Source organism: Aquarana catesbeiana, linkage group LG01, assembly GCF_042186555.1.
Source record: "Aquarana catesbeiana isolate 2022-GZ linkage group LG01, ASM4218655v1, whole genome shotgun sequence".
Lineage (NCBI taxonomy): Eukaryota > Metazoa > Chordata > Amphibia > Anura > Ranidae > Aquarana > Aquarana catesbeiana.
The window spans coordinates 959,304,700-959,317,015 of NC_133324.1; the positions used below are offsets into that span (position 1 = coordinate 959,304,700).

Below are 12,316 nucleotides of genomic sequence, written 5' to 3' on the forward strand. Positions count from 1 at the left end.
TATTATTGTATGCATATGTATCCAGCTATATCAATAAATTCAAATGACACTGACACTAAAAAAAATACATTACAAGCAGCTTATAAAAGAACATATTTACCTTTCTGGAAGGTTAATGACATTTTTACCATCTTAAGAGCGATGGGTGGTGCTGGTATCTGACACTTTGTGATGGTTCCCCTCTGGACTCTGTGGTTCCTCCTGAATAAGTGACTACTTTGTTCTGTAGTGATGTAACAGCCGGTGGAAGGAACCACTACACCCAGCAGGGGACAAGGTTTCCAAGAAACCCAAAGTGTCAAATACTGGCAGAGTCCTTATTTCTTCAAGAGAGCAAAAATTAGACTCACCATCTACTGGAGAGGTAATTATTAAAAGTTTAATTGTAACAATGTTCATTCTGAATAAGCTAACAAAATACTAAAATTAACAATAATAGAGTTAAAGCTATAACTTCTGGTAACCCAGTGTTCCTCCATAAATATTAGTGGATAACTATTTTTGTATTCAGGTCAGGTCTTAACAGAATTATGTAACATTTGTAGAAAAATATACAGCCAAGAAGTCCAGTACTTGATGCCATTATAGCAAAAACCTCCACAGCCACCATATATTTCCCTCTGGTGCTCAGATAGGCCGGAATCATGGAAATCCAGACACTGCAGAACACCAGCATGCTGAAGGTGATGTATTTGGCCTCATTAAAACTGTCCGGTAATGTCCTGGCTAAAAAAGCTATAATGAAACTCACAGCTGCCAGAAGCCCCATATATCCTAAGACAGAGTAGAAGCCGATAACTGAACCCTCATTACACTGAATGATGATCTTTCCCTGATAAGAGTGAGTGTCCTGATCCTGGAAGGGGGGAGAAATAGACAACCAAGAGACACAGATTATTACTTGAACCAGTGAGAACACACAAATGATACAATTGGGCAGTTTGGCTCCCATCCATTTCCTCCAGGGACTCCCAGGTTTGGTGGCTTTAAAAGCAATACAGACCATGATACTTTTGGCAAGTAAAGCAGAGACAGCAACTGAGAAGAGGACTCCAAAAGAGGTTACACGCAGCATGCAGGTTATGTCTACTGGACGTCCGAAGAACAAGAAGACACAGAGGAAGCTCAACATGATGGAGACCAGGAGAAGATAGCTCAGGTTCCGGTTATTAGCTTTAACAATGGGGGTGTCCCCGTAATGTACAAATAACCTCAATATTAAACTAGCCAGAAGACAACAGAGGATGGAGACAGCTGAAAATGCTGCAACAATTGTATCATCAGCGTAGGAGAGAAATTCCACCAATTTTGGAAAACACTGATCCTTCTTCTCATTTGGCCATTCATCATCAGGACATTTCATGCAGTTTTCACTGTCTGCAGGAAGAAGAATACAAACAAACACAATGAGCATCTGGATCAGAGCTTCTGAGGAAATAAATTGTTTGTGTTGTGTCTAGTGCAGCGCATTACAGTATAAAAGGAGACAGTACAGTTTCAATACCATAAAATACAAGAGGGTTATGAGGGACCTACTCATAAGAGCTTAAAATCTAATAATTTGGGACAAGTGGAATAAAATGTAATAACTGTGAGGGAGGAACTGATGGAAGAATTAAAAGTTCAGTTGTTAGGTAGAGGTGGGATAGGCTTCCCTGAAGAGGTGAGTTTGGGAGAGGTTCTGGAGAAGTCCTGGAGTCGAGCATTGGAGCAGGAGGTCTTGGGAGCAGAGGAGATGACCATTTTGGTGAGACAAGATTGGTGATGTAGCTCGGTGCAGAGTTGTGGATGGCTTTATATGTTGTTGGCATTTTTTTGTTGGTATAAATTTTATTTGCTGGGCAATCAGAAGCCAATGGAGGGATTGAAATATGCATGCATTAGGGATGAGCTTTATGTTCGGGTCGAACATCGGCCCTGTGTAGTGTGTTGCTGGCGTTGACTGAGACAGGGTGTCATTTCATTTAGATTGAGCAGGCAGGCGATTCAGTTAGCTTCAGTGTATTTAATATATATATTTATATTAAATACTGACTGTATGTATATATATATATATATATATATATATATATATATATATATATATATATATATATATATATATATACACATACATACAGTCAGTCTTGTGTATATATATTGTGTATATATATATATATATATATATATATATATATATATATATATATATATCCACTGTATCCAGTTTAGCTAGATCTCACTGCAGTCCATTCCTGGTGTACTCTTTCTAATATACTTCAGGCAGGCAGGTGATTCAGTTAGCTGCAGTGTATTTAATATATATATATATATATATATACAGTCTTGTATATATATATATATACAGTCTTGTATATATATATATATATATATATACATCCACTGTATCCAGTGTAGCTAGATCTGACTGCAGGCTGTTCCTGGTGTACTTTTTCTAATATACTGTCAGGCAGGCAGGTGATTCAGTGATCTGCAGTGCATAAAAAATATATATACAGTCTCCTACATATATATATACACTGCATTCTAGTCTAGACAAGCCTATATCTGGCTGCAGGCCATTCCTGTTGTACATTTTCAAATACACTTTCAGGCAGGCAGGCAGGTGATTCAGTGAGCTGCAGTGCATTAAATATATATACAGTCTCCTACATATATATATCAACTGCATTCCAATCTAGCCAAGTCTATATCTGACAGCAGGCCATTCCTTTTGTATGTTTTCAAATACACTTTCAGGCAGGCAGACAGGCAGGAGATTCAGTGATCTGCAGTGCATTAAATATATATACAGTCTCATATGGATGACAACCTACCTTTTGTAATACAATGTATCTTATCATTGACCATTTTTATGGTATTTGTCATTACTGTCTGTAACCAGAATGTACATAATTTTTACAATTCCTTCATTGAAGTATATTTCTTATGTGATTATTAACCAGAGACTACAAACTTGATGATTTTAGAATTCGATCCGATTATATATTTATTGTATAATTAAAAACAAGAATTAATTGTATAACATTGTCATTGCCTTGACTTACACACTTTGTCGCCTAAACCTCACCCCCCAGGAGAACTTTTTCTTTTTCCATATATATCCACTGCATTCCAGTCTAGCCAAGCCTATATCTGACTGCAGGCCATTCCCGTTGTATGTTTTCAGATACACTTTCAGGCAGGTGATTCAGTGATCTGCAGTGCATTAAATATATATACAGTCTCCTACATATATATATATATAGATAGCTATATATATAGCTATCTATATATATATATAGATAGCTATATATATAGATATATATATATATATCCACTGCATTCTAGTCTAGCCAAGCCTATATCTGACTGCAGGCTATTCCTGGTGTACGTTTTCAAATACACTTTTAGGCAGAAAGGCAGGTGATTCAGTGATCTGCAGTGCATTAAATATACATACAGTCTCCTGCATATATATATCCACTGCATTCTAGTCTAGCCAAGCCTATAACTGACTACAGGCCATTCCTGGTGTACGTTTTCAAATACACTTTCAGGCAGGCAGGCAGGCAGGTGATTCAGTGATCTGCAGTGCATTAAATATATATACAGTCTCCTACATATATATATCCACTGCATTGCAGTCTAGCCAAGCCTATATCTGACTGCAGGCCATTCCTGTTGTATGTTTTCAAATACACTTTCAGACAGGCAGGTGATTCAGTGGTCTGCAGTGCATTAAAAAAATATACAGTGTACTACATATATATATCCACTGCATTCCAGTCTAGCCAAGTCTATATCTGACTGCAGGACATTCCTTTTGTACGTTTTCAAATACACTTTCAGGCAGGCAGACAGGCAGGTGATTCAGTGATCTGCAGTGCATTAAATATATATATACAGTCTCCTACATATATATATCCACTGCATTTTAGTCTAGCCAAGCCTATATCTGACTGCAGGCCATTCCTGTTGTATGTTTTCAAATACACTTTCAGACAGGCAGGTGATTCAGTGGTCTGCAGTGCATTAAAAAAATATACAGTGTACTACATATATGTATCCACTGCATTCCAGTCTAGCCAAGTCTATATCTGACTGCAGGACATTCCTTTTGTACGTTTTCAAATACACTTTCAGGCAGGCAGACAGGCAGGTGATTCAGTGATCTGCAGTGCATTAAATATATATATACAGTCTCCTACATATATATATCCACTGCATTTTAGTCTAGCCAAGCCTATATCTGACTGCAGGCCATTCCTGCTGTGCTTTTTCTAGTAAACTTCAGGCGGTGTTTTGCTAATAAAATTTTACAGCATGTCTGGAAGGCCACCAAGGAGAGGCAGACGCTCACAGGCCACTAAAAGAGGGCAAGCAGGCTCTGTGTCTACAGCCAACAGTGCTGGTCGTGGACATTGTGCATCCTCAGCACGTGGCCGTGGGGCACGCTTGTCCTTTTTTTCGGCAGCTGGCCGTGTTCATCCACAACATGCAGAAGAGTTGGTTTAGTGGATAACTAAGCCGTCTTCATCCTCCTCATCCTCTTTCACCCAGGCTCAGAGTAGTTTGCCTGCCAATGCAGCTACCAAAGCGGCCTATTTCATTGGCTCAATGTCATCAGTCTCTCCTTCCCTAGCCCCACCATCATGCGCGGAGGAGTCCCCTGAACTGTTCGACCACAGTGTCGGGTACATGATGCAGGAGGATGTGCAGCGTTTTGAAGGCTCCGATGATGGTACCCAGGTTGAGGAAGGCAGTAACGTGAGCCCAGAGAGAGGGGGTGCCCAAGAAGGACAGGAAACTGGCAGTCATGTTCCCCCAGCTGCACCAGTGACGAGGAGGGAGGGGATGATGAGGTCACTGACTCTACATTGGTGTCTGATAGAAGAGAGGAGGAGGAGGCACATCTCCAATGAGGCAGGATTCCCTCCAGGAGCCAGCTTAAGGGCAGCCATCTGACCGCAGAGCTCCGCATGTGCAGGGCGCTGCTGACTCCCCGCGTATTTTGAAAAGCTCTTTGGTGTGGGCCTTTTTTGATACGTGTGCAGCAGTTCGCACCATTGCTGTTTGCAACATATGTCTGAAACGTATCAAGCGTGGCCAAAACAGCAGCCGCTTGGGCACCACATGCATGACCAGACATATGTCGATCTCCCATGCAGTCGGTTGGCAACAGTACTTAAAAGACCCACACCAAAGAACAAGGCTGACCTCTCCTTGCTCCTCATCAGCTGGGATCTCCAACCCCTCTATACTTTCAGTCCTCTCAGAAACCTGCACTGAGAGTAATAAAGGTGTAGAATTAGGTGTGCCAAGTACTTGCAGGAAATCTGCTATCGCTACACCAACATCCGATTGTAGCAGACAAATTTCCCTACCCCAGTTGCTAAACCGTCGAAAGAAATCTGGTCCCAGCCATCCACATGCTCAGCGGTTGAATGCTAGCTCGGCTAAATTGCTAGCACTCCAACTGCTGCCTTTTCAGCTGGTAGACTCTGCCCCCTTTCGTGAGTTTGTGGAATGTGCGGTACCTCAGTGGCAGGTTCCCAAACACAATTTCTTTTCACGGAAGGCCATTCTGGCTCTCTACCGGCATGTGGAAGGCAATGTCTTGGCCTCATTGGACAGGGTGGTCAGCAGTAAGGTCCATATTACCGCTGACTCATGGTAGAGCAGGCATAGACAGGGACGTTACCTTTCTTTCATAGCTCACTGAGTAACTCTGCTGGCAGCTGGGAAGGTTGCAGGACAGGGTGCAGTATTGTTGGAGCTTGTTCCGCCACCACGTCTCCAAAATGCTAGTAGTGGTGATTCTGCCACACCTCTCTCCTCCACCCACTCCACTTCTTCCTCTATGGCCTCTTCCTCTGCAGATTTCTCCTCAGAACCAGCGGTGCTCCGTAGGTGTTCAAGGGGCTACGCAAGCACTCAGGCAAAAAGATGCCATGCGGTGCTTGAGTTGGTCTTCTTAGGGGACAGGAGCCACACTGGGGCAGAGATTCTGTCAGCTCTGCAGGGGAAGACCCAGAGGTGGTTTACGCCACGCCAGGTTCAGCCAGGAATGGTTGTTTGGCACCAAGCTCCTCTCCGCCCTCCAACAGGGACACTTGATCCATGTTCCCTGTTTGGCTCACATCCTTAATTTGGTGGTGCAGTGGTTCTTGTGCAGGTACCCGGGCTTACAGGATCTCCTGAGACAGGCCAGGAAAGTCTGTGGGCATTTCCACCGGTCATATAATGCCAGTGCTCGGCTGGCTGACCTTCAAAAGGAGTGCAACCTGCCCAAGAACCGCCTCATTTGTGACATGCCCACCAGGTGAAACTCAACGTTGGCAATGCTGCAGTGGCTGCACATGCAGAAGAGGGCCATCAATGAGTACCTGTGTGAGTATGGCACCAGGACAGGGTCATGGGAGCTTGGCTTTTTTTGCCACGCCAGTGGCTACTGATCAAGGATGCTGTCCTTTCTCCGTTTGAGGAACCCATGAGGATGGTGAGCAGTGACAGTGCATGCATCAGTGATACTGTCCCTCTTGTCTTCCTGTTGGAGCACACGCTTTGTGGAATAATGGACAGGGCACTTGAGGCTGAACAGAGGTGGAAGAGGATGACTTCCTTACCTCTCAAGGCCCCCTTTATCCAGACAGTATACCTGCGGGCCTGCCGATCACACAGGAATAGGAGGAGGAGGAGGATGAGGATTGTGTCAGCATGGAGGTGGAGCCTAGCACTCAGCATCAGCAGCAGTATTCAAGGGATCGTTTTCAGTCCCCAGAAACCCATGGACTTGTACATGGCTGGGAGAAGGTGGCTGTGGATCATGTCATCCTTAGTGACCCAGAGGACTCCGGATCGAATGCCTCAGCAAACCTTCACTGCATGGCCTCCCTGATCCTGCAAAGCCTTTGAAAAGAGCCTTAGATTCGTGGTATCAAGGAGAGGGATCATTACTGGCTGGCAACCCTTCTTGATTCACGTTACATAGGTAAGGTTGCAAAATTTATCCAGCCTTTGCAGAGGGAGCAGAGGATGAAACATCTTTGGGAGGCCTTGCAGAAAGGTTTGTGCAATGCGTTTCCAGAGCCTGGGAGGTTACAATTTCCTGGTCCTCCTGGACAACGTGTTGCTGAGGCTTCGGTCAGTCACAGAAGGAGCGGTGGAGAAGGTGGCCGTCTGACCGATGCATTCAGACAATTCTTTAGTCCGTAGCCCCAAGGTCTGATTCTGGTTCCAGCAACCATTGCCAGCATCTGATTTGGTGTAGGAATACCTAGGGGCAAGATCAGACTTGGAGACCTTTCCAACCGAAAATCCACTTGGTTACTGGGTCTTGAGGATGGATCACTGGCTGAAGCTTGCACAATATGCAATTGAGCTACTGGCCAGTCCTGCATCCAGCGTTCTTTCTGAATGTACATTCAGTGCTGCTGGAGGCTTTGTAACCAATCACAGAGTGTGCCTGTCCACAGACTCAGGCTCACCTTCATAAAAATGAATCAGTCTTGGATCACCAGCTACCAAGCACTTGATGCTAATGTAACAGATTAATTTTTCTATGAATGTGAGATCCCTTGAAGAATGCCTATGCTGAGTTACTATCCTGTTATGCTGAGTGACTATCCTATTCCTCCTCAATGTTCATGTTGATAGCTTCTAAGAACATTTTTGTTTCAGGGCACCACCACCAGTGCCTAATGCCCAATTTTTCTGCCCCTGTTTAACAGGGGCATATAATTATAATTTTTGCTGTAATATTTCGCAGCAGGGCTCTTTCTTGCACTCAACTAGAGTATCTGTGAGGGGTTGCCGTGTTGTGGCAACACCACTAGTGCCTAAGGCCCAATTTTTCTGCCCCTGTTTAACAGGGGCGTGTAATTACAATTTTTGCTGTAATATTTTGCAGCAGGGCTCATTCTTGAGTTCAACTAGAGCATCTGTGAAGGGTTGCAGTGTTGTGGCATCACCACCAGTGTCTAAAGCCCAATTTTTCTGTCCCTGTTTAACAGGGGCGTGTAATTACAATTTTTGATTAAATATTTAACAGCAGGGCTCTTTCCTGCGTGTCAGAAACCATGAATCAGACCAAGACAGAAGTACAATTAAATCACACTTGTTTATTAATAAAAATAAAAAGGTAAATAGAGTAAGCGTAGTCAAAGCATAGCCAGGGTTCAGTAACCAGATCGGGTAATCAGCCAAGCCAGAGTTTAGTAACCAGATCGGGGATGCAGGGAAAGGTTTCTTGTGATGTGACCAACGCAAAGACAGAGATGAAGTGAACTGGACAGCTTTAAGTAGGCAGGTCAGACGAGCAGGATCAGGAACAGCTGGGTAACTGTGGAGAGAGATGAGAGCTGGCAATTAGCCGACAGCTGAGCGGCCAGCTCAGAGAAGGAAGGGCTGAGCCAGCCCTGACACTGCTCTCAATTAGAGCAGTGTTGTGCAACCCCTAAGGCCCTTAAAGCCCATTTTTTCTGCCCCTGTTTAACAGGGGCATGTAATTACAATATTTGCTCTAATATTTCACAGCAGGGCCCATTCCTGCACTCAACAAGAGTATCTGTGAGGCTTTACAGTGTTGTGCCACCACAACCACCACTGCCTAATGCCCAATTTGTCTGCCCCTATTTAACAGGGGCATGTAATGACAATATTTTCTCTAATATTTCACAGCAGGGCTGGTTCCTGCGCTCAACAACAGAATCTGTGAGGGGTTACAGTGTTGTGGCACCACCACCACTGCCTAAGACCCAATTTTTCTGCCCCTTTTTAACAGGGGCGTGTAATTACAATTTTTGATCTAATATTTCACAGCAGGGCCTGTTCCTGCGTCCACCAAGAGTAACTGTGAGGGCTTAGAGTGTTGTGGCACCACCGCCACACACCACCAAAGGCCCAATTTGTCTTCCCCTGTTCAACAGGGGCACGTAATTACAATTCTTGATATAATATTTCACAGCAGGGCCCGTTTCAACGCCCACCAAGAGTAATGCCGCGTACACACGAGCGCACTTTCCGTAATACTTGGTCCGGCATACCGGAGTCCGTCGGACAATTCAATCGTGTGTGGGCTCCAGCTGACTTTTTTTTCTCAAAAGTTTGACAGACTTAGATTTGAAACATGTTTCAAATCTGTCCGACGGACTCGAGTCCGGTCGAAAAGTCCGCTCGTCTGTATGCTAGTCCGACGGACAAAAAACGACGCTAGGGCGGCTATTGGCTACTGGCTATGAACTTCTTTGTTTTAGTCCGGTCGTAAGTCATCATGTACAAATCCGTCAGACTTTGGTTGATCGTGTGTAGGCAAGTCCGTTCATTCGGAAAGTCTGTCGAAAAGTCCGCCGGACAAAGTCTGCCGTAAAGTCCGGTCGTGTGTACGCGGCATAACTGTGATGGCTTACAGTGTTGTGGCACCACCACCACACCACCACCAAAAGGCCCAATTTTTCTGCCCCTGTTCAACAGGGGCATGTAATTACAATTCTTGATATAATATTTCACAGCAGGGCCTGTTCCAGCGCCCACCAAGAGTAACTGTGAGGGCTTACAGTGTTCTGGTACCACCAACACCTAAGGCCCAATTTTCTGCAGAGTATATAGGGCAGGCCGTATAGTATAGTATATATAGGCGGTCCCCTACTTTCAAACATCTGACTTACAAACGACTCCTACTTACAAACGGAAGGAGACAACAGGAATTGAGAGGAAATCTACCCCTAGGATGGGAAATTCTCTCCTGTAAGAGTTAATATGGGAAAAAAGGTGTCTCTTTATCACCAATTGTTTCCCTAATAACCCCAAATTTACAAAATCCAATTGTCATTGGGACAGAAAGTGAGGTGAAATCTTCTGAACAGGGGCACAGACAGCAAAACAAATGTTACAGGGGTGATGATAACCCTTCCCTATGTTATGTTATCGAAAAAGCTTAAAAATGTATTTTTTTGGCTGGACCTACACTTACAAGAACAAATCTAAAGTCCCTGTCTTTGTTTGGACTGCCTGTATACTGCTGTTCAGAGTATACCCCATGCCTTTTCTTTTTTAATTTGGGTGTGGGGATCCCTTTAATATCCATACAAGACCCAAAGGGCCTGATAATGGGCTGGGGGGGTACCCATGCCGTTTTTCTCAATAATTTTCATCCATATTGCCAGGACCCGACATTACATTACACCTGCAAGCAGTTTTGAATGACTTTTATTCCTTTAGAAATGTCATTTTGTGCAGGGACTGTTCTAAACACGGGAAACATGCGCCAATTTACAGGCATACTATAGTCACCCCCCAGGTGCGATATTTAAAGGAATATTTCACTTTTATTGTTTCACTTTAAGCATTATTAAAATCACTGCTCCCGAAAAAACAGCCATTTTAAAAACTTTTTTTGCATTGATACATGTCCCCTGGGGCAGGACTCGGGTCCCCAAACACTTTTTAGGACAATAACTTGCATATTAGCCTTTAAAATTCGCACTTTTGATTTTTCACTTTAGAGTCCCATAGACTTTAACGGGGTTTGCGTGTTCGCACAAATTTTTGGTCTGTTTGCATGTTCTGCCGCAAACCGAACCGTTTGGCTCATCCCTAGTGTCCGCTAGGGGGGCAAGGGGGGTCAAGTGCCCACCCAAAATCAGGGATCAGATCCAGGGCCAATCCCGGTGCCACAAGCTGAGGCAGAGGGAGGGCAACGAAGCTAAAGTGTCAGAGTCCTCCCCTCCCTCCTTCTTGTGCACGTCAGTCAGTGTCACACACAGACACAGCAGCAATCTCCCACTGTGTCACTGAGTGTTCACAAAGTCCCGCCTCCTAGACCCGGCTCCTGTGATAGATGGAACACTGATCCAATGCCGGAAGAGTGAATCAGTGTGACGAGTAATTCAAAATAAAAGTGCTAATTTTAAAGGCTAATATGCAAGTTATTGTCATAAAAAGTGTTTGGGGACCCGGGTCCTGCCCCAGGGGACATGTATCAATGCAAAAAAAAGTTTTAAAAACAATCGTTTTTTCAGGAGCAGTGATTTTAATAATGCTTGAAGTGAAACAATAAAAGTGTAATATTCCTTTACATATCGTGCCTGTAAAGCATCCCAGATACTCTTGTTGAGCGCAGTAACGGGCCCTGCTGTGAAATATTAGATCAAAAATTGTAATTACAATACAGTGCAAGCGTAGTGCAGTTGCTACTACTTTTCTGGTGGTGTATACAGTACACAATACAGTGTAGTGCGGTGTTGCAAAACAAAATATACATCATGTCCAGAAGGCCACCAAGGAGAGGCAGACACTCACAGGCCACTAAAAGAGGCCAAGCAGGCTCTGTGTCTACAGTCAACAGTGCTGGTCATGGACACGGTGCATCCTCTGCCGGTGGCCGTGGGGCACACTTGTCCTTTTTTTTCTGCTGCTGGCCATGTTATAGAGCCAGAACATGCAGAAGAGTTGGTGGAGTGGATAACAAAGTCGTCCTCATCCTCCTCATCCTCTGTCACCCAGACTCAGAGTAGTTTTCCTTCCTATGCAGCTGCCAAAGTGGCCTATTCCACCGGCTCCTTGTCCACAGTTACTCCTTCTGTAGCCCAACCATCATGCATGTAGGAGTCCCCTGAACTATTCGACCACAGTGTCGGGTACATGCTGCTGGAGGATGTGCAGCGATTTTAAGGCTCCGGTGTTGGTTTCCAGGTTGAGGAAGGGAGTAACGTGAGCCTAGAGAGAGGGGGTGCCCAAGAAGGACAAGAAACTAGCAATCATGTTCCCTCAGCTGCAGCATAGTGTCAAGTTTGCTCCAGTAACGAGGAGGGAGGGGATGATGAGGTCACTGACTTTACTCGTTTGCCTGATAGAATAGAGGGGAAGGAGGCACAACTCCAACGAGGCAGGATGTCCTCTAGGGGACAGCTTAAGGGCAGCCACCAACATTTATTGGTGAGTAGTTGAAAGTCTAATACACAACCATCTATCTATAGTCTACACCAAGGAAGAAAATATTAGGTGAAAATAAGAGAATTACATGAAGGAATACAGAGTATATTCCTGAAAACATTAATCTACAAACATTTAGTTACAAGTAAAATGCAGACCTTTCCCATAATTACCCTTTGCACCAAGTTTCCATTCTGATGGTTGCTCTCCCATCAAAGTGTGTGTTTCCCTCCCATCTAGTGTCAGAGTCCTGGATGTGAGGCCGAATTGCAGAGGGGGCGCCCCTTGCGGCTAAGTGCAGCGTAACCCTGGGAGTGAGACAGGGAGTACGGTGCCCAAAGGTGCACGGGTTGCCAGATCGGTGTTGCTGAGTAGCAGATAGCAGGGAGCTGCTTGGGTGCGC

The 12,316-nt window shown here is 44.5% G+C and overlaps 1 protein-coding gene across 1 annotated transcript in view; it reads right to left on the bottom strand.

Moving 5' to 3' along the window:
• Nucleotides 1–484: 484 nt before the first annotated feature.
• LOC141126643 (vomeronasal type-2 receptor 26-like) overlaps nt 485–12,316 on the bottom strand; it is a 128,357-nt gene continuing 116,525 nt past the window's right edge. The window contains exon 4 of the mRNA XM_073612575.1: nt 485–1,377. Within this exon, the coding sequence (XP_073468676.1) occupies nt 485–1,377 (893 nt within the window). The remainder of the gene's footprint in view (nt 1,378–12,316) is intronic.